The 23239-nt window shown below is 35.8% G+C and overlaps 1 protein-coding gene and 1 non-coding gene across 2 annotated transcripts in view; one reads left to right on the top strand and one right to left on the bottom strand.

Moving 5' to 3' along the window:
* The first annotated feature begins 14148 nt into the window (after window positions 1-14148).
* Window positions 14149-23239, top strand: part of LOC149837335 (26S proteasome regulatory subunit 4 homolog B-like) — a 36200-nt gene continuing 27109 nt past the window's right edge. Inside the window, exon 1 of the mRNA XM_090007344.1 lies at window positions 14149-14686. Within this exon, the coding sequence (XP_089863470.1) occupies window positions 14210-14686 (477 nt within the window). The 5' untranslated portion in view covers window positions 14149-14209. The remainder of the gene's footprint in view (window positions 14687-23239) is intronic.
* On the bottom strand, window positions 16182-16253 carry TRNAN-GUU (transfer RNA asparagine (anticodon GUU)). The gene has a single exon. It is a non-coding gene; the product is annotated as a tRNA-Asn (tRNA).

Below are 23239 nucleotides of genomic sequence, written 5' to 3'. Positions count from 1 at the left end.
GAAAGTTGGATTTTGAACACTTGTTATTTTGTTTTGAGAACTTATTATTGTTTAATTATGAGTTGTACAATACTCTATATATGAGAACTGGATGTTCATGTATGAAAGTGTTCTCTGCAAAAAATCCAGTACTATTGTATGACCGATCGGTAGCTCGTCCAAGGTTTTGACCCAAAAAGTTTAAAAGTTTTTTGCTAAAGATAAAAAAAAATCATGTGTTTTTCATGTTAAAAATCTTAGGTGTTTCACTCTCCCCCGAGGCCACTCTCGAAGGAGACTCCATTCTATCTAAGGGAACGAAAGCCAAGGCCCATAAGTCCTCCAACCCCTCTCTGCAAGAACAACCAGGTAAGTTTTCCTCAAAAAATCATTCATTTTCGGACAAAAAGACTTTGCCATCATAACCTTCCTAACGATAACTTAGAATATCATTAACTAGATCCTGACAACAAGTTAGGTTGTTGTCATGAATCCTACTTGGGACCATTGATGACAACTCTTTGTCTCAAGCATTGTCTTCACGATCCTCTGAATTGTCATCAAGGACTCAATGTCTGTGATGAATTGTCGTCAACGTCTTAAGGTTTTTTGGTGATAGATTGTCCCCTTTTCAGTTGATTTTCTCAAAAAAAGATTCCAAAAACCTAATTTTGGGGTTTTGGGGAATCGAAAAGTCACTCTTCAATTTCGACCAATTTTAGATGTTTTTATTCGGGGAAAGGGTTCATCTAGCATTGTTTTTGTCCTAGAACCCATTTGCACTGATTGGATCAGTCAATGGTGGCTCAAAAATAAAGATTTGAGAAATTGAAAAAAGATAGTTTTTGGCCTACCTCACTTCTGGGCAATTTGCGGGTGAGGAAACGGTTTGATCCATCGAATCAAACATTCTTTCACTTTTAGAGGCTATGATTTACAAAAATCGTCCAAAAGATCTCAGAAAAATGGAAGATTTTTGAAAAATGGCAGAGAAAAAGGCCCCAAACGAGTTTTAAAACTGCCCGACCATTAACGACAATGCTTGTCAGCTCATCTTATTGGTGTAAGTTTTATGAAATAGATTTTTAAAATATACTTTTGATAAAAAAAAAGTTTTATGAAAGTCAGACACCAAGTAATAAAAACTGGCTCACACTAGGGTGAGATTCGGGTCAAACTCAAGGAATGGGAGAAAAAACTTTGTATTCCACAGAATGGCAAGCTTTATTGCCTTTAAAATAAAAATAAATAAAAATAAATAAAAATAAATAAAAATTACAATGTATTACTCTCTTGCAGAGGGCTCAGAAAGAATAATAAATGATTTTATTACAAACCCAAATTAATGAATTAAATAGCCTCATCTAAAAGAAAAGAGAAAAAGGGTCTTCAATGCTTGAGCTCTAGTCCCTTGCAATGCCTCTGCGTGTATTACTCTGCCTATTGTTCTTAGACTTTATTGATTGAGGGCTCGAACGGCCTTTTGAGGGAACCTTTTGGGGACCTCAGAGAGCTCTTCAGGGGTACTTTTGAGGGCCTATTGCACGTTCAACCGCTTCCCTGCAAAACAAAAACACAAAATGAGCATAACCAAGCAAATAAATTATATCAAAATCTAATATTTCAAACAAAAAAATCAAGAAACTAACAACTAATCTAACAAACTTTGTAACAATCTTGTAACAAAGAACTAACATGTAACTACTAAACTAACTGAATAACAAACTATGTAGCAAACTAACTAACTTAATAACAACTATGAAACAATCAAAACAAACTATTCAACTAATGAATTATAAAATAAAAAAACTGTGAATAACACTCTGTTAATAAAATCTAATTAAGTACGAACTAGACTAAAACAAATTAATAGTCTTAATTCAAGAAAAATGTGAAGTAAATTAACTAATTCAAATCAATAAAGACGTGAATATAACTTAACTAAACTAAAACCAAACAAAATCCAATCGAATATGAAATAAACTAAAATAATTGTCAATTCTAATTCAAGAAAACATTAATTTAACAACTACCAATTAAAATATACGAAATAGATGAATCTGAATTACTCGATTACACTAAAAATGCTGATTAATCTAAATGCCGAATGACTAGACAACTAATTGATGTAAAAAAAATAACACGGGTTAAGTTGTGACTAATATAAACATGCATATAAAGCACTAATTTGACATGAGCATTCTGGTATAAATAACTAACCTAATTTATTAAATGGATTAACACACAAAAAAAAAATGTGAGTTCAACTCTAAATAGCTATTATTCTAAATACTACATGAATGAAAAAGAATTTTAACTATACTAAAAATTAAAACTATATTTACTACCTGTTATAGAACACTTTAAAACAAAATAGACTATCGAAGTTAAAGACTTAATTTTTATGAACTAACTACACGACGCCAAACAAATAACACTTCAGAACTAACTAATTAAAACTTGTCTTACGAGAAAGTTGACCTTGTCAATCACGCTGGTACCAAACAAAATATTCTGTACAAATAGGTTCTCACTCTTCAATGTGTGACCCGAGTTGTGCAGACCCACATGTGCTCAGATGCATTAGCGTGAACATATCAGCACCATGACACCTCACTGATCTGCTAATGTTAGAGCTATTCTGGTCTGATTGGATTGGATCGGAGGACCAAATGACATCTTTCAAGAGAGATCAAATCCTGACTACCAATAACGACAGGTCGAGTGTGGATATCACACAGACCCGATCAACAATCGTGTTGTTCCCTATCAAAACAATGCACGCAAAAGAAAAGAAAAGAAAACTATGAAAAAGGAAGAAAAACATGTCTCAACCACTAGCTATAGGCTGCATATTCTAAAATGACCAGAACGAAAGCTAATTTCAAGAAACTACTAAATGCTGCAACTTATCCTAGATGTTATGCGAAACAATATGATGTATGCACTGAACAAAAACAAACATGATGTTGTATGCACTCAATAAATCAAAACAAAAGAAATCTAAACTATGCACATGAATATAAAGAAAAGATGGAGAAGAGGCAAACCTCATAGTGTACCTTTGATGGAAGGGTTGAGAAGAAGAACAATCTATCTCCGAGTTGCATATACCTTCGATGATAGAGATAATAAGAATTGGCACCAAAAGGGATTAGAAGCAAGACAAGAACGGGAGAGAATGAGGAGGAGAATAGGGAGAACCAGTTGGGATCAAGGAGGAAGAGAAGAGAGGGAGGAAGGTAGAGGCACGATTTTTTCAAGAAAGAGATGCCTCTCCTTTCTGAAAAGGATGATTTTATACTAAAGAAACTAGGTCACATGATTTTTCCTGAAAGCCCTAATTAATTTTCAAAAATTTCAAATAAGCACTTTTAGAAAAACATGTTTCTAGAAAATAACACTTCTAAACCAACTAAGATATTATTTGACAATTTCTAAACTAATTAAACTATGAATTAAAAAGTCCTAAACTACTCAAAACACTGAAAAACGCAGGGAAATGTTTAAAAATGCTATTTTACCTTGATTTTGAATTTTAAAGCAATTTCTCAAAAACACTGGTAAGAATGAGTTTTTAATGCAATTTTTTGATGGATCATGCATAAAAATATATGTATAAAATGCAGAATTTATGCATGATCACTTATCATTAGAAAATTTTAGTTTGTCGTCAGTAGTTTGGATCTTCAAACCCAAACCGTCGATGACAACTCATGTTGTCGTCAGTGACCCTTTGTGTCCTCCTAATGAAAACTCACATTGTCGTTAGTGACCCTTTATGTCCCCTAACGACAACTCTTCTCCCAAGAATTATCATCAGGAACTTGTGTCTTGCCATTAATGACAACTTGAGTTGTCGTTAAAAGTTCCTTTATTTCGGAGACCTTTAGGCCATTCTGAAACTCTTTGGGATATGAAGTCTCATGCATAATTCATGTATCTACATGCATTTTTTATCAAAATCACATTCATTGTATTCATTCATAAAGAAAAATTCAAAAATTCTTGTATTTTATTGCATAAAAACAAATTCATTTGCATCTTATTTAAATCTAGAAAAAAAAAAGAGAAAAACAAAGGAAAAAAAAGATTACTGAGGCCTTCGGGTAGAGTAAGCAAGATCAAACTTAGGGTAGACTTCCTCCCACCAATGGTCAAAAGTGTAAGTGGAATTTGGACCATCAGAGGTACCATATCATTCTAGATGGTCGCATGTAAATATTCATTTCACTCATTGGAGTTCAGATCCATATCCTCCAATTTATCCTCAAGAAACTTGTTGTTCATGGCCCCTTGGATTCACAAGAATTGGCACAAACACCGATCAGGACGGTATATTAGCAAGGCCCTGCCAAACAAAGAGTCTTGTCGCGAGTAGGTGGACCAAAAGTGGTCGTTCACAAAATGTCCCACATAATGGACTCTTCTTTCAAGTTCTCAGGTATCCTCCGATTAACTTTCAAGGAGCAATGTCTCTGGGATCCCTCAGAGACAACATATTTTTTTCAGCAGACTCCATGTTGAAAGAAGTTTGGAGGGCTGAAAGTCATGGACATGTTCATAGAACCAAATTTCCAAGATGACCTTGCTCCCAACAAAGCCCTTATTCCTCTTATATACATAAGAGCTCAAGCCCCTGTACAAGCAAGCTAAGGTTGTCATGCCCAGTGAAAAGTGTTTGTCATGAAAAAAGTAGAATTTTAAAAGATGAGCGTGGTGAGGATCCATGAGCTCCCTATTCTCTCCAAAGACAACAAAGAAGACCAAGCATAAGGTGAAGCTCCTGCACAACTGCATCAAAAACTGTTCAGATGCAATCTTGAAACTAGTAGCTCCCCTGAACAATTCCCAAATAGACCACAAAAACAAGCAAGAGACCCCATCACGATCCATGTGTGGCCATTGTGATCCCCCAGTCAGATTTCTCGAGGCAATTTATTCATCATAAGGAGGACAATTCTGAAAAGATTGGTCATACATTATTTTGCCTTGTGGTAGGACAATAAGCCCAAGAATATGGATGCACTCGTCGAGTGTGACAGTATGCTCTCCCATCGAAAGCCAGAATGTGTTCGTTCACAGATTTCATTGTTCCATAAGAGCATAAATAAGAGAATCATTTACTTTAAATAAGCACATCCTAACCACCATCTGCAAGTTGAAAGCTGACAAGTACTCCTCATGAAAGAGTTCAAATAGAATCGCCCAATCAATGAACCAAGTAGGCAGAGAAATTGAAGAAACAACATCCTTCAAATTCTGCAAAAAGGGAAAAGAATCAGGAAGAAAGTAGATAGAAAAAAGAAGAAGTATAGCCTTACTGTGTTTCCATCCTCTATGTGTTAGAATTCATGGGTCAATCCCAAGAAGACGTGTACTTCTTGATGGTGGCCATGGCAGCAGCTCCAGAAAAAAATGCAAAAGAAAATAATTGGGAAAAGGCTCATTGTTGATCTAAAATAAAACAAAAGCTCTAAGGTTAAAATCTTGTCAAAAAAAGAGTTAATGACAACTCAGATGTCGTTAATCGAGGGTCAGTTGTCATTAGCAATTGTTGCAGGTCCGGCGTCAGTAGTCAAGGCAAGTTTCCAAATAAAAACCCATGAGGTCCAGTTCTCATCAAGAAAAAGGGAAAGTCCCTTAACGATAACACAGGTTGTTGTCAAAAATTCGAGAAAGTCCTTTAACAACCACCTAGGTTGTCGTCAACAAGAAAAAAAAAATCAACTCCAACAAGGTGTTACTAGCAACATCCAGTTGTCGTCAATAAATTTCTAACGATAAGACAAATTGTCATTAGGAGAAGCCCATCAAGCAAGGCTCTCTATCTCCAAAAGTGCCTTTAATGATCATTTTTTATGCTTCGTTATGCATTCTTTCAAGCACTTCATGCATCTTTTCCATGTGTCCATATAAATTTTATGCACATCTCATGCATTTATGCATCTTTTATCTTTGGCTAACCCCTTTTGTGATGCAGAAACCTCTCATTTGTCCCATGTGCTAATAGGTAAGCCTACTCAATCCTATCTTATGATCCACCTGTAGATAGTCAGATATTAGGTCCATAAGTTGTTCCATAGATTTATGGAGCAATCTGAAACACAATTGATGAGCACACAAACCGTCCTAAACCCAGCCCTATCTTAGAAGCTTGTCCTTTAAAGGCTTCATTCCATTCTACTTCATTCTACCCCATCTAAAATGTCAAAAATATCAAAAATGTCAAAAATCTCTCTCTTTTCGATGCTTTTGCACCTAAAAAGTGTCTCTGACTTCGTCTTTTTAAGAAGTCTTTGTCTTTCATAAAAAATGTCAGTCGTTTTCATGCGATTTTGAGTGACAAGATACTTGTTTTGTCTGATTTCATGCAGCAAGACCTTCTACTCATAACACCAAGTTCAAGGAAAGCGCTTGTGTGAAATGAGGTAGTAAGTTTAGTCTGTAGTCCAGCATCTTGGTCAGACCTCTCTACTTATACAGATAGACACAACATCCCTACAAGAAATTTGTGTTTTACTAGCGCACTTTCACGATAGCACCAACATAAAATGTGTTTTACTTACTCGTGCAAAAAGGGGTTGTGTCAAAGAAAAAGCTTACACTAATGCTGAAAAAAATAGTGTTTTCTGGTGCATCTGAAAAAGTTGTTACAGGAGCTTATAGATAAAGGTTTTATCCAACATAGCATATGTCTCTGGGGAACACGTGTACTCTTTGTCAAGAAGAATGATGGATCAATGCGATTATGCATTGACTATCGTATGTTGAATCAAGTGACCATTAAAAATAAGTACATGCTCCCCCACAACAATGATTTATTTGACCAACTCCGAAATGCAAAAGTATTCTCAAAGATAGATCTCACATCTGGTTATCACTAATTGAAGATTAAGGAATTTGATATACAAAAAACCGCATTTAGAACACATTATGATCATTATGATTTTTTGGTGATGCCTTTTGGACTAACAAATGTTTCTGTAGTATTCATGGATTCAATAAACAAGATATTTCAACCATTCTTGGATCTGTTTGTCATAATATTTATTAATGATATTCTAATTTACTCAAAAAGCGAAGAAGATCATCAAGAGCATCTGCAGATTGTGTTGGAAACACTTAGACAGCATAAGTTGCATGCAAAAAATTTTAAGTGCGAATTTCGACTGGAACAAGTGATGTTTTTGGGGCACATGATCTTAGAGGATGAAATATCTGCAGGTCCCACCAAGATAGAAGCAATTGTGGATTAAAAGCAACCTAAGAATATCTTAGATATTAGTAGTTTTCTAGGGCTTACCAGATATTACCGAAGGTTTATTCAGAATTTCTCTAAGATTGTCACTCATATGATTAAGCTACTTTACAAAGGAATCAAATTCGAGTGGATGTAATAATGCAAAAAGAGTTTCCAAGAGTTAAAGAAGAAGTTGACTTCAACCCCAGTGCTTACACTACCATCAGACCACAGAGGATTTGCCATATATAGTGGTACCTCTAGAATAAGCCTTGGATGTGTTCTAATGCAACACGGTAAGATAATCACATATGCATCTCGTTTGTTGAAGGTATACAAGCATAATGATCCTACCCATGATCTAAAATTAGCTACAGTAATTTTTGCCTTCAAGATCTGGCGACACTATCTTTATGGAGAACAATTTGAGGTATTCTCCGATCACAAAAGTTTAAAGTATATTTTTTCTTAAAAGGAGTTGAATATGAGGTAACGGAGGTGGTTGAAATTTTTGAAGAATTATGATTTTTTGATATCTTACCACCCAAAAAAAGTTAATGTTGTAGTTGATGCTTTGAGCAGAAAGGCAAGGAGCCTATCTTGCGTTATAAGTAACTAGTGAAAACTTTTTGAAGATTTTATTGCTTAGAATCCATTTGATTTCGATACTAGAAAGATCAAAATAGCCAGTATAGTTATCCGAACAGACCTGGTTGATCGAATCATTAGCCAACAAAAAGATGACCCACGCTTTTTCAAAATGATAGTAGCTTGTCAACCAAATCAAGCGGCGTTACATTTAGAAGAAGATGATACTATTTGGTTTGATCAATGGTTACGGGTACTGAAAGATCCAGAATTGAGGAAAGAATTGCTAGATGATGTCTACAAGTAAGTTTACAATTTATCCTGAAAGTACTAAGATGTATAAGGATTTGCAGCAATTTTTTTGGTGGAATGAAATAAAACGTAAAATTGTAGAGTATGCTTCAAAATGTTTGGTGTGCCAATAGGTCAATATTAAACACCAAAATCCTGGAGGTATAATACAAGTTATGGAGATACCCCAGTGTCTACCCAAGACCAGGCATCAATACAATGCAATCTAGGTCATTGTTAATCGTCTGACAAAGTCAGCACACTTTCTATCAATCAGAACGAACCAAACTTTAGAGACTCTTATAGACCTATATATAGATGAAATTGTCAGACTGCATAAAATTTTATTATCAATTATTTTTTATAGAGATCAGAGATTCACTTCAAAATTTTGGGGCAGCTACAAAAGGCTTTGGGAATGAAACTCAAGTTTAATATAGCTTTTCACCCTCAAACCGATGGACAATCGAAAAGGACAATCCAAATATTGAAGGATATGCTACGTGCTTATGCTTTGGATTGGAAAAGAGATTAGAGTAAACACTTGAAGTTAGAAAAAAATGCCTATAACAATAGTTTTCATTCGAGTATTGGTATGGTTCCTTACGAGGCTATGTACAGGCAACCCTTTAAATCTCCTATTTGTTAGAGCGAAGTTGGTAATCGAACTATAGAATCTCTAATTGTACTTTAACACTATACATATCAGATACAATTGATTAGAAAGAGGCTCTTAATAGCTCAGAGTCGTCAAAAGAGTTATACTGACCAAAGGCGAAGAGAACTTGCTTTTATGATAGGAGACCATGTGTTCATCAAAGTTTTACCGACAAAGAGTGTGTTTTGTTTCAACAAAAAGGGTAAGCTTAGTACAAGATATGTGGGACCCTTTGAAATTCTTGAAAAGATTGAAGAAGCAGCATATAGAGTGGCACTTCCTCCTCAGTTTACCAACGTTCATAATGTGTTTCATGTGTCTATGCTAAGAAAGTACATGCCTGACCAGATGCATATCATTCAATATGGAAATCTAGAGATAGAGAAAGATCTTACAGTCGAAGAATGACCTATCGATATTGTCAATCGACGCGAGCAAGTACTAAGAAAGAAGACTATTCTATTGGTCAAGGTGTGATGACAACACCACATAATCGAGGAATGTATATGGAAATCAGAGGAAGAGGAGAAAGTGAAATACCCTAAATTGTTAGGTACATAATCATAACTTAAATTTCTCGAATGATTTTTCTTTTAGGAAAGAATGTAAGGCCCACAAATTTCTGAGAAATTTTAAGTGTTTTAAAAATAATTTTTGAAAAGTTAAAATAAACTAAGGGTTTGTGAGGAATGTAATTCGAAAAAAAATTAATTTCATGAATTTACAATCTACAGGGATTTGGATCTTGATCCAATACCTAAAGTATATGAAATCCACTGTTTATGAAAAATGGATCCAGTACTTGGATCTGGTTCATAGGTAAATCCAAAATTTGAATATAGAAAACAATATATATTAGAAATATATAGGTTGAATTTTGGTAATTGGATCCAGATCTCGAAAGGATCCAAATTAGATTTACATCCCAGGATCCAAAATCCAAATTGATTTTCGGTATGTGTATGGATCAATGAACATAGAACTGGACCCAACATGGATCTAGACTTTAATGATGTAAATTAAACTAGTACTAGATATAAGATTTAGTATGGATCTTATAAAAGTATGAAATAATTACATACATGAGATAGATTTTATAAAGCATTGAAATAAATTACATATATATATATATATACATGTTAATAAAAGAGAGAGAAAAATGGACGTTAAAGAGAGGGGTGTTCTCTCTAGTGGACCCCACTTAAATAATAAAAAAGAAAAAAAATGCGATAAGAAGAATTAAAGCTAAAAACAATTTTTTTGGAAGATGGTGGGCTATGGTAATTCAACTAGAAGAAGTGGGTTGAACAACACCCCCATTCACGTTAATGGGGGAGTTACTAAACATGTGGAAAAAAGAAAAGAAAAAATCAAAGAAGGCTTTTGGAGTTTCTTGAAACTCCCACCCACTTCTCTCTCTCATTAAGCCATGCAAGTATGGCAGCCACCCCACTACCCTAAGGTGACCCTTGAGAATTAAAAACCCCCAAACCAGCACTAACTAACTTTATAACATCTACTTTTCCTTCGGTATAAAATGCTATGTGAGGCTACACATTTTTCCATACTCTCCTATATACCTCTCTCTATATTGCTATAGCTAGATCGTGGCAGTAGTGACAATCGTTAGCCGGGTTCGCAGCCAATCACTAGTGTCCAATCGGTGCAACATCGATTTGAGGTAGGTACTTTGACTTAAGTATATGCGTGTGAAAATATGGCTCCATGAAATGTCAATTTCTCATATTGTTAATTTCTTAAAAGGTTCATTTTAGATACATTGTTATTTGACATCAAAAGATGATTTGTGTTTGATGATTTTCTATTTTATTACAAGGTTCCAAAAATCTCGTTTTGATCACCTCTGTCAATTGACATCAAACGTTGAACTGCTACTTACTGATTTTTCCTTCTTAAATATGGTTTTCATGTTCTTGAATGCACGTGTTATGATAGGGAATCAAAATGCTTAGTTAGTAAGTTCGTTAGATTGATTTGAAATTGATGAAATATGCACATATTTGTGTAGCAGCATAGATTGTATGGCCGAAAAGATCTTGTTATGAGTCACCAACATCTATGTGAATGCAAAGAGAAAAGAAAAATATGCTCACATCATTTTAGATGTTTTTTTTTGTATTCCAGAAAAAAAGGGCTTGGCACTATGTGGATGGTATGCCTTTTCTTAAACAACATAAGTCTAGTTTTAAAAAACAAGAATAAATGAGTGCAAAACATGATTTGGCTTAACATAACGATTTTCATTAAATCGAGTTTATAAAAGAAAAAAAACCATGTATGAGGCACCTCATGATTGAAAATCAGACTGGATTTTAAAATGTTTATTTCAAGTCAGTGACATCGTTCAAGGCATTTTATAAAAAAAAACATATATAACGACCTAAGTGTTTTGTGAACTATATAATGACCTGCAAGTGGAGATTTGGATTTTTGCGAAAAATGATTTATATGTATGAGTTCAAGCTTTATAATCAATGATCTCAAAGTATGAGTTTATGAAAAGTGATATGATTAAACTATATGATATGTTTTTGGCTTAGAAAATAATCTCAGTTTTAATTGGATTTTTGGTGTATAATTTAAGTTTTAAAATATAGTCACATTTGTTTTGCCTCAGTAATTTTAAACTGCATATTTTCATTAAGTAAAAGATTAAGGGTTATGTTAGCTTCGTATATATATAATATGCATTTTTACCATAACCGCTATGGATTTTTAAGATATATCATAAATGTGATTTGAAGAATATGAAACAAATACTTTGCCTTATGAAAGAGTGTGCTTATTTAAGTAAGAAAAGTTATTTATGCATGTGATGCATATGGCTTGACAACCAAATTGGTGATCAACACACAATGTGAATTATTATAATAATAAAAACATGAGACACATGTATGTTAATTGATGAATGCAAAGAAAATATGTGTTAATGCTTTATTCTGAGACACTTTAGTGAAATATCAAAATTAACTCATAAGTTAGATGAAAATCATGCGTACTTGTGCCCTATAGAAGCCATTGAAAGTAATGTTTAAGTACATATGTCATAAGAATTAGTTAATTGAGAATGTGAATATTAGTTCTCATGTTGCTTACAATGAGAGAGTAAGCAATATGATTGACTTTGTTGGGTATTGTAAAGTACAAAGAGTTATTTCTCCAGTCACAAAGATAGGGGATAACAATCACTGGTGTTGCGGGGTGGTAGTAAATAAGGCTTTAGCTGAAGAAAAAGAATGATATATCAGGTTAAGGGTCTTAGGATTTCTCTCTCGATAAGTTTCGTTCTTCACTCAGGGCCCGAAAGGATATGCAAGGGCAAGATAATAAGACATAAATTGTTTGAATGTATCCCATGGTCGTGTCTCTAATATGGATATTATCTGTGTCATACCCACAGAGACTCTTAACAAGAGGAACAAAAGTGTATTGCACATTCTGTCAAAAGCATCACATGCATCATTTAAGAAAGATCACCTAAATGAAAGAAGCTTAAGCCACTCATGTCATAGATGGATACTCTACTGCATTGGTAAGTCATGCATAACATCCTTGATCATGCATAAGTATTGAATTGAGTTTTTCAGTGATTTTATGATTTATCAAATGCATGAATATTTGTTTATTTTTGCAAAATGATGTTTCTTGTATGCCTATTTTCATATACATGTATTTTGTTATTGTATTCCTAGTGAGGTGGTGTTTTGACCTCTTACACAATTACATGAATTGAATGAGTTAATGGGGCGATGGCGGGGAGCTATGGCGAAGTCAGGAAGCCAAACCATTTTCCTTTCTTGAAGATTGGATTTTGGAACTTTAGTTATTTTGTTTATAAACTTTAGTATTGGTTATTTGCTTATTGAACAATACTCTATGAGCTACAATAAAAGTTTAAATTACTACATTCCCTTTTTATAAAAATCCAGTACGAGTGTGAGTGACCGACCCGTAACTCGCCCAAGGTTTTTGATCTAAGATGTTGAAAAATGTTTTTGTTGATAAAAAAAAAAATTACTCAAAATTTCTCGGTTAAAAATCTTGGGGTGTTATAGTCTCCCTCTCTTTCTCCTATCTCTTTCGCATCCCTACCCTCTAACACCCTCTTTTCTCTCTTTTTCCTATTAGACGTTCCTACCTCTTTGACATTTTTTTTTTCTCTCTGGTCTCACCTGACACCATGTGTATAATAGTGGATTCAGCCTATGTAAAGGGCCCAAGCCTTTCATGTATTTTCTTTTAGAGATCCAAGAAGACTACATTACTCGAGAAAGTGATTTACAAGCCTCTGCAGTCGTGGTTCATCTTCACCGCCTTCTCTAATGCCTAACTCAGCTAACCCTTTGATATTAGTTTCTTAGACCTATAACCAAACCACATGTTACATTATATTATTTTTTATAGCCTTAAAATGAAAACTGTATCTAATTGATTAACCCGAAAAACTCTGTTTTTACTATTTGACTTTCTCAACCTTCAAACGACCTATTTTATTGTTCCTTGTCCTATAACAATCTATTCTAACCTTGGCACATGTCCTTAGGTGACCAGCAAGCCTTTGATTCCATTCATATCATATCTGAGTCCAAACCCTCTCTTGGATAAGAACCATATATTTGATCATCTTGCTTTGTAAGGCTCAAACTAGATTACATGTCTGTTGCTAACCTTAGGCTCCCTTCATATTCAAGTTTCAAACCTTTAAAATTGGATCTTATGGTGGGACTAATACAAAGCTTAAGAGGTCATCTAAAAATAGGTTTGGCAGCATATCTAACAAAAACCATAGCACACACTCGACCCACAGATGATGGATTCGGTTTGACTTTGAAAAATATTGGATCAACATTTTATGTCCATGCTGGAAAATCAAGTTTGGATACCACGACAAATCTGATCCATTAATGCTCTTCAATTAGTTTAATTGTAATTGTCACTACTAAAGAGTGCTATTTCAAAAATACCCTTTAATTATTGCCAATTATAATTAAATCTATCCTAACCCGCCTCATTTAGGGCAGGGATGAAAGACATGGAACAAGGAATGAACAGAAGATTGGGTGAAAATCAAAACCCGTGTGGAGATGAGATGGAGATGGGGATGGACTTAAAAGAATTTGAATTTGATCTTAACTTTAACGAATTTGAACACGCATTAAAGAATACTAAATAATATTAAAATTATATTTAATAAGTGTCACTGTCTGCGTCAACGTCTTATTGAATGCGTTTCTTCGTCATCTGTTAGCTATCAAAACGGCGTCTCTCTGTAGCATAGGTTCCGACCGAGCCATATCAATCGGGCTGGTGTGAAATGCGATTAACGGGTCCGATCCAACTATAAGTAACACGGAAGCCTCCCTCTCAAGCAAACCGACCATCTCTTCTTTCTTCCCCCTCTCGTCCCGTGCAGTGAATCCGCGGAGGAGATGGGTCAGGGATCCCCCGGCGGCCTGAACAAGGAGGGTGTCTCTAGAGACCGGAAGCACAACGACAAGAAGGAGAAGAAGTTCGAGCCGGCGGTGCCTCCCGCGCGCGTCGGCAGGAAGCAGCGGAAGCAGAAGGGGCCGGAGGCGGCGGCGAGGCTGCCGACGGTAACGCCGTTGACGAAGTGCAAGCTGCGGCTGCTGAAGCTGGAGCGGATCAAGGATTACCTCCTCATGGAGGAGGAATTCGTCACCAACCAGGAGCGGCTTAGGCCCCAGGAGGATAAGAACGAGGAGGACCGTTCTAAGGTCGACGACCTCCGGGGCTCCCCCATGAGCGTCGGAAACCTCGAGGAGCTCATCGACGAGAACCACGCCGTCGTCTCCTCCTCTGTGGGCCCCGAGTACTATGTTGGCATCCTCTCCTTCGTCGACAAGGACCAGCTCGAGCCTGGGTGCGCCATCCTCATGCACAACAAGGTAACCAGATCCCTTTTTCTTTTTTCACTTTTTCCTCCTTGATTAGAGGTTTCTGCTGCATTTGGTGGTCTGGAATTAGTGTTACATGTAGTAAATGAGTGTTTTTTTTTTGGGTTGAATTTTAGGGGTAATCTGAATGACTGAGAATTAGGGTGTCAGATAAATGTTATAGCTTCTGTCCAATTTGGGGATTGGTGGAACGAGGTTGGAGATTAGGGTTTATTTGAGAACCGGAAACTGGGGAACATTTTCAATAGTTTGGGACTTACTGCGTTCACATACAACTTAGGATTTTGTTAATGTAGAAAAGGGAGTGAGGATTGATTATCAAAAAAAGAAAAGGGAGTGAGGATTAGGGGTTTCATTTTTAATTTGAGTTTTCTTTCTTGACTTTGGGGGATGATCAACGAGATTGCGAATTAGGGTTTCTCCTAGAATTTATGTTTTCGTGGTGGATGGAGACTTGAATTTGGGATTTTGGCTACTGGTTTTTGATGATGAGATATTTGAATGCCAGGTCGAGATTGTACTGTAGAATGGTGTTTTTTTATAATTGATGCATATATACCCCTATCTGTTTATTATATTTCTTGACATGATTAGAGCTATGTATGACATTTTGTGATGAATAGGCTCTTTATAGTGCTATATGCAGTTCAGTTATATGATCATCAATTGAGTTCTTTCTACAAGTGGAAGAGGAAAATGATTGCTGTTGCTATCATTAATACTATTACATTATTTTCAAGTTGAGATGCATCCATACATATCTGGGTTTTGGAAACTCGGGTTTTGTAAATGTGAGAAATCCTTAAATTGAGTTTGTGATCTGTGCCAATGATTAGTGCAATTTGTCCTCATGTTTGGGCGTGTCGGGATCAGTTTAATCTATTTGCCTCACACACAAATTGTGATTAAGGTTTTACAGAAATTAAGGAGGTAAGAGCAATAGTGTTTTAGATAATCACTCTTCCTGAGTAGAGCAGTAAATTTGTTTCATAATACAAACTTGCTAACCTCAAGTATGAGGTTCAAATCTGTCTGCATCTTTGATTCATATTCTTTTTCATGATAAATAACATGGTTTTTAGGAAGGGGTAAATGACAAAATCGTGCAGGCCTTTTGTGTATGAACCGGTGTTCAAACAACGGGCTCCAAACCAAATCAAATTCTCTCTCGATACGTTCCTCAAAAAATCCGATTCATGATGATTCTTCCCCCAACTAATGAAGAGATCTTGGTGGAATTGCCACACATGAAATTGAGCACAATTTTGCAAAGAAATATCCCACTTGTTTCTCGAGAAGAGATGGGAAACATGCTCAATATCATTTGATTGAATAGTTGCCTCAACTCCTTGTTGTTTGAGGAAACCCTCCACTTCAATTGGTCTTTTTTCACGAAAAGCAGACATGAGATAACAAATCAAGTGTTTCGCTAAGATTTCGAATAGCTGTCCTTTTAGTAACGGTCAAAGCGAGCCCCTTCATTAATCTCCCCAAGTAGGATTCGAACCTACGACCAATCGGTTAACAGCCGACCGCTCTACCACTAAGCTATTGAGGAACAACGGGAGATTAGATCTCATAGAGTTTAACTCCCGTTCTCAACCCATGACCAATATGAGCCCGGAGCTTCCTTCATAACTCCCGGAACTTCTTCGCAGTGGCTCCGTTCCATGCCTCATTTCATAGGGAACCCCAAAGGGGCTCTATTTCATTATATTCCATCCATATCCCAATTCCATTCAGTTCCCTTTCTTTGGTTTGAATGTCATTCAATCGAAGAAGATGGTATCATTGGCATAAGAGATGTCATTTCTAGTCTATCTGTTTCTATTTTCTATATATGGAAAGTTAAGAAATTATCATATAATAATCGATAAGTTGCAACAGAAAAAGGGGAGGTTAATGAATGATTTTGAAATATAGTCTACTCGGTAATCTATTATTATTATGGATGAATATAGTTAATTCAGTCGTTTTGGTCGGACTTTATTATGGATTTCTAACCACATTTTCTATAGGTCCCTCTTATCTCTTACTTCTACGAACTCAGGTTATGAAAGAAGGGAGCGAAAAAGAGGTATCAGCAACAACCGCTTTTATTATGGGACAGTTTATAATATTCATATCGACCTATTATCCGCCCCTGCATCTAGCATTGAGTAGACCCCATACACTAACTGTCCTAGTTCTACCGTATCTTTTGCTTCATTTCTTGTTCTTCTGGAACAATCACAAATCCCTTTTTGATCATAGATCTACTCACGGGAATTTCATTCCCAACCTTAGCATTCAATACGTATTCCTGAATAATCTAATTTTTCAATTATTTAACCATTTTATTTTACCAAGTTCAACATTAACCAAATTAGTCGACATTTCTATGTTTCGATGCAAAAATAAGATATTATTTGTAATAAGTAGTTTTTTTGGCTGGTTAATTGGTCACATTTTATTGATGAAATCTATTGGCTTAGTATTATCTTGGCCATGGGAAAAAATGAGATCTAATGCACTTTTTAGATCTAAAAAGTATCGTGTCAAAATAGAGAAATTTTGTCTCTCAAATCTTTAGTATTCTCTTATTTATCACATGTGTCTGCTATCTAGGAAGAATGCCATCACCTATTATAACTAAGAAACTGAAAGAAAGTTCAAAGGGGGAAGAAAAGAAGAAAACTGAGAAAGAAAGAGATGTAGAAATGAAAACAATTTCTAAAACAAAGAAGATAGAGCAGGAAGAAGAGAGATCCGTGGAAGAAGACCTTTCCATTTCTTTGGAAGGAAGGTGGAATCCTTATAAGATATATGAAACAGAGGAAATCAGGCTGAGTGGAAAGGAAAAAGATGAATTCGGCTTTAAAGAGAAAGAAAAGAATGAACTCTTATGGGTTGAAAAATCCCTTTTGTCTCTTCTTTTCGATTATCAACGATGGAATCGACCCCTGCGATATATAGAAAACGATCGATTTTCAAATGCTGTAAGAAATGAAATGTCTCAATATTTTTTTAACACATGCGCAAGTGATGGAAAACAAATAATATCTTTCACATATCCACCCAGTTTGTCTACTTTTTTGGAAATGATACAAAAAAAGATGTCTTTTCGCACAACGAAAAAACTACCTGCGGAGGACCTGTCTAATGAATGGGTTTCGACCACTGAAAAACAAAGAGATAACTTAAGGAACGAATTCATAAATCGAATAGAAGCTATAGACAAAGGATCTTTTATCCTCGATGTGGTTGAAAAAGGGCCAGATTGTGCAATGATGAAGAGGAACAAGAATGCTTACTTAAGTTTTATGATCCTCTTTTGAACGGACCCTATCGTGGAACAATAAAAAAAGGGTATTTATATTCAATTAGGAATGATTCAATCACCTCCACACAGGGGTCTACCAAAATTTCTTGGATAAATAAGATTCATGGTATCCTTTCCAAGGATTATCGAGAATTTGAACACGAAATATATAAACTTGATGTAAAATCATCATCTGCAGGCATTGACGATTCATCAATCTCAATTGGTGAATTTACAGAAGAAACTGAGGAATCAAGAACTCGTTTCAAACAATTTGCTTTTGGGGGAGAAGAAAAAGAAATTAATTCAGAAAATCAAGTAGAATTTCTATTCGATATGGTTAGAGCTGATCCGAATGATAAAAAAATTAGTAATCAATCAATAAAAATTGAAGAAATGAAGAAAAAGGTTCCTCGATGGTTATACAAACTGAATGCCAATTTTGATTTTGAAGAAGTGGAGGAGGAGGAAGAAGAAGATGATGAGGAAGAACCCACAGATGATCACGAGATTCGTTCAAGAAAAGTTAAACGTGTGGTAATTTATATTGATACTGATACCGATGAGGATATTGATACTAATATCATTAATACTACTGATAGTGATCAAGCAAAAAATAGTGATCAAGCAGAAGAACATGAGATGGCCTTGATACGTTACTCGCAACAATCGGATTTTCGTCGGGATATAATCAAAGGGTCGATTCGGGCTCAAAGACGTAAAACATTGACGTGGGAAATGTTTCAAACAGATGTGCATTCCCCCCTTTTTTTGGGGAGAACTATATGAACCTTTCTACCGTACTATCTATTGTATGAAGATATGGAATTGATAGAGATCAATCTACAATATGTATCTACATACATGTGGATGCAAATCCATAAATTCATTATCACAATATATATATATATATATATATATATATATATAAATCACATATTATATTATATAAATCACATATTATATATGTAGAATGTAGATTCAAATAGCACTCCCATTCTATCTCTTTGCTCCACCCATCCATTCGTATTTTGATGAATCCGAAATAATCCAACGTTAATAACTTAATTGTAATTGCTCTAATTCATAGGTTTCTCTTTAATTAAGTTAATAACTTTCATTTAAGTATTTAACTTAATAACTTTCATAATTATAATCAGAAATCAGGATAGATTTTAGTATTGATTAAGTAGTAGAACTAATTTATTTTACTATTGCGAAAGAGTGGAGGAGTAGTATGTGCATATACAAAAGAAAGGCAAGGTAATTTTTTGAGAATTCAATTCCGAAGAAAAAGAAATAATTGTGAATTGGATGATTCTTACTAGATGATCCAAGGAGTTCTATGGTAAGTTATTCGTATCTGGAAAATGGGTAGTAGACCCCGTTGATTTTTTCATGCTTGAACCCTGATGGTGAGGCGATAAAGCATAAATAAATAAAATCCGAGGAGTCTAAGGTAAGTATATGTGGATCACCGGGCACTCTTCTTTTCTTATGCGTAGCCTCTCTTTATACAACCACTAGGTTGGGTCACCTACAGTATAAACTATGTCACATGGGTGCGGGTGCGGGGATTCGGCACTTCCAAAAAACCCGGGTGCGGGGGTGCGGTAGGGGCAAAAATGTAATATATATATATATATATATATATATATATATATATATATATATATATATATATATATATATATATATATATAAAGGGGGTAGGGGAATAGGCGGCTTTTTTTTTTTTTGTAGCTGTCAGCTGCTGTCAGCAGCTGACAGACAGCTGTCAGCACAGCTGCTGACATCAGCTGACAACTGCAAAATAGTATTAATGGACCTTAATGATCCTGTCAGCTGCATAATTTTTTTTTAAAAAAATTTCGAAGCTCATTTGGGCAATTTTTTTTTTTTTAAAAAAATGGACCTTAATGATCTTGGGTGCGGTCAACACACCCAGGATCGGGTTGACCGTACCCGGTGCCGCACCCGCATCCGCGTCGAGTCACGTCGACGCGGGTGCGGCACCCTCCTAGCCGAATCCCTATGACATAGAGTATAAAGTAGATATTGTATCTACATAATAGCAGAACGACTCCCCCTTTGAACAGTAAAGAGGGAAACAAATAAAATAGGGATTGTTGCTCCTCATTGTAATATCCATAATGATGTTAATGTTATGGTAAGAACGAGTTCATCAAAATGAAATGGAATATTTTGGAGGAATGAATTCGATTGGAAAAATTAAATTTTCTATCATTATCCGGTGAGTTGCTTTGATTTTTTAAATACAAACGTGGGAATAATTGAAATAGCGTTGAAATAGCGGATCCAAAGGTTAAAGGTAATTAATTACTAAATTTCTGTGGAATTTTGAGATGGAAGATATGTTTATTTAAACATAAAACGATCTAATTAATCTTTAATCTATTAATTATTAAATTAATAAATTGATACAAGCTGATTACTCAACTCAATTACAATCAATTAGTAGTACCCTTAGAGTCCACTTCTTCCCCATACTACGAGTGAAAGGGAAAACGTAAAAACTACCATTAAAGCAGCCCAAGCGAGACTTACTATATCCATGTGAATCATGCCCCCTATCTCGATGAATATGAAAGAATTGTTCCATTATTGATCCCTAAAATAATAATAGGGGAATTGGTGGTGCAGAGTAAAAAAAATGAGATTATGACTTAAAGTTATTGACAAACCGATCCAATGGATCCACTTGTAACAAGTTTATATTTCCTATGATTTGTGGTGAGGAAGAATTAAGCACAAGCGCAACAGATACACGTTACCCATTGGAAGTATCAAGGGGATGTTACTAAGGGAATGGAACATGTTGTAATAGTAAGACCTATTGTTTGTTTTGTTGCGTTTCATAGGGAAAATATATCTACATATATACATCAAGATGGATAACTGTCTCTCCCTTTTGATCTAAGCTAAACCTTACTATCTCTGTTTCTGTGAAACAGTCGGTAGACACCCTATTACATTGCGGGGGTTACCACAACAAATTTTTTTTTTTTTACTTTCTTCTATAGGGTTCAGTCAACCATTCACTATTGAATGACTGGCTGAGCACTGAAATCCTATCGCGAGTATGGTCTGTATACAAAGTATCTGCAGCCCCCTCCACAACCCCTAATTGGATTCCCCCGCGGCGAATCCCAGCGAGATCTAATTCACGACTGAATCAGGAGACACTACAGTGGACATTAGTAGGGTACTGGTAGGGTAAGGTAATTAGGAAATATTGATAGTTATATAGTCTTTCCTATAAGTCAAGCCCCTCTGGATCCTCAGAGCAAAGATTTACAGCCCTTCCTTCATAGAACCTGTGTATTTTGAAGCTGATTCTGAAGATAAATAAAATAAAGTATCGACAGTTCTTTTCGTCCGCCGGGCAAGAATCAGGCCAGTTATATCAGATCAGCGAAGCAGGATTCCGAGCCATTTGTTGTGTTGATCAGGCGACACCCGGATTTGAACTGGGGAGAAAGGATTTGCAGTCCCCCGCCTTACCAGATGGATCTTATTTTTGTTAGATTTTGTAAAACCAGAGTTTATCATGCGTGAAGGGTGAAGAACAGAGAGAGAGAGAGAAGAAGCTGCAGAGAAAACCTGATTCCTCAATGTAGGAATCGGCTGCTGCACCTTTCATTATATGCTATTTCTGATACAAAGATTTAGGGTACCAAAATACCCTTTTACAACAGAATATAATAACACATGTGCCATTAATGAAGGAATATAACACATGGGATATAACACGTGATCACAGTCACGGGTCTGGACCCTGACCCGTGATCCAAACTCGCCTTTTCACCCTCCATCAAATTGTGCATGGTTTTGAACCATGAACAACTTGCCTTTTAACATTCAAAACCTGTCTTTGGTCAATCCTTTTGTGAATATATCAGCCACTTGATCAGTAGTCCGTTAAAATTCAGGTTCAATCTCCTTCTCTTCTACCTTTTGTCTCACAAAATGTTTATCTATTTCGATGTGTTTGGCACGACTGTGATAAATGGGATTAAAGTTTATATTGATGGCACTTTGATTATCACATAAAAGGAGGGATCGAGAGATCGATTCTCCCACTTCTGTCAGTAAGTGCCTAATCCAGGTAGCTTCAGTAGTAGCGGCTGCCATTGACCTATACTCGGTTTCTGTACTTGATCTAGCAACAACTTTTTGTTTCTTACTACTTCAAGATACCAAATTCATCCCAACAAACACACAATAGCCGGATACAGATCTGCGTTTATCTGGATCTCCCGCCCAGTCTGCATCCGTATAGACAATAATTTCATGTTCATTTTGCTCATTTGTCCTTTTTCTATAAAAAAGGCCATCCCCAACCGTTCCCTTCAAGTACCGAAGTATCCGTTTAACTGCTTCCATATGTCCTTCACGCGGCTCATGCTTGAACTGAGAGACTTGATTTACTGAGTAAACAATGTCAGGTCTAGTGAAAGTAAGATATTGCAACATGCCTATTATGCTGCGATATTTTGTAGGATTCTCATATAGACCTCCATCTTGAGAACTGAGTTTCTGGTGAAGGACGCTTGGAGTTCCCAAGGGTTTGCAATCTTTCATACCTGCCTTAGTGAGAACATCAAGAGTGTACTTATGTTGGGTGAGAGTCATTCCTTCAGAAGTACTATCAACTTCAACTCCAAGGAAGTATCGCAGTTTCCCAAGAACCTTCATTTTGAATCTCTGATTCAAGAGATGTTTGACCTCCTCAATATGAACTTTGGAATTACCTGTGATGACAATATCATCCACATATATTAACAACTGAGTGACCACATCTTGGTTCTTGAATATAAACAAGGAATGGTCAATGAGAGATCGCTTAAAACCATATTTTTGTATTTTAAGAGAGAAACTATCAAACCAGGAATGGGATGCCTGCTTCAATCCGTATATCACTCTTTTTAATTTGCATACGTATTTTGTAGGATTGCCTTCTGCATAGCCAGTGGGTTGTTCCATGTATACTTCAAATTTTCATGGAGAAAAGCATTTTTGACATCAAGTTGACTAATTGTCCACTGATGTTCAACCGCTAAAGATAGTATGACTTTGATTGTCCCCATTTTCACAACTGGACTAAAAGTCTCATCATAATCCTATTCTTGCTCCTGGGTAAATCCTTTTGCGACAAGTCTCACCTTGTACCGTTCTATAGTCCCATCTGGTTTGTACTTTATTTTGTACACCCATTTCGA

The sequence above is a fragment of the Nuphar pumila genome, chromosome 5 (genome assembly GCF_984573655.1).
Source record: "Nuphar pumila chromosome 5, dmNupPumi1.hap1.1, whole genome shotgun sequence".
In the NCBI taxonomy this organism is placed as follows: Eukaryota; Viridiplantae; Streptophyta; class Magnoliopsida; order Nymphaeales; family Nymphaeaceae; genus Nuphar; species Nuphar pumila.
Note: the sequence above shows the minus strand (reverse complement) of the source record. Positions and strands in the feature narration are given on the sequence as shown.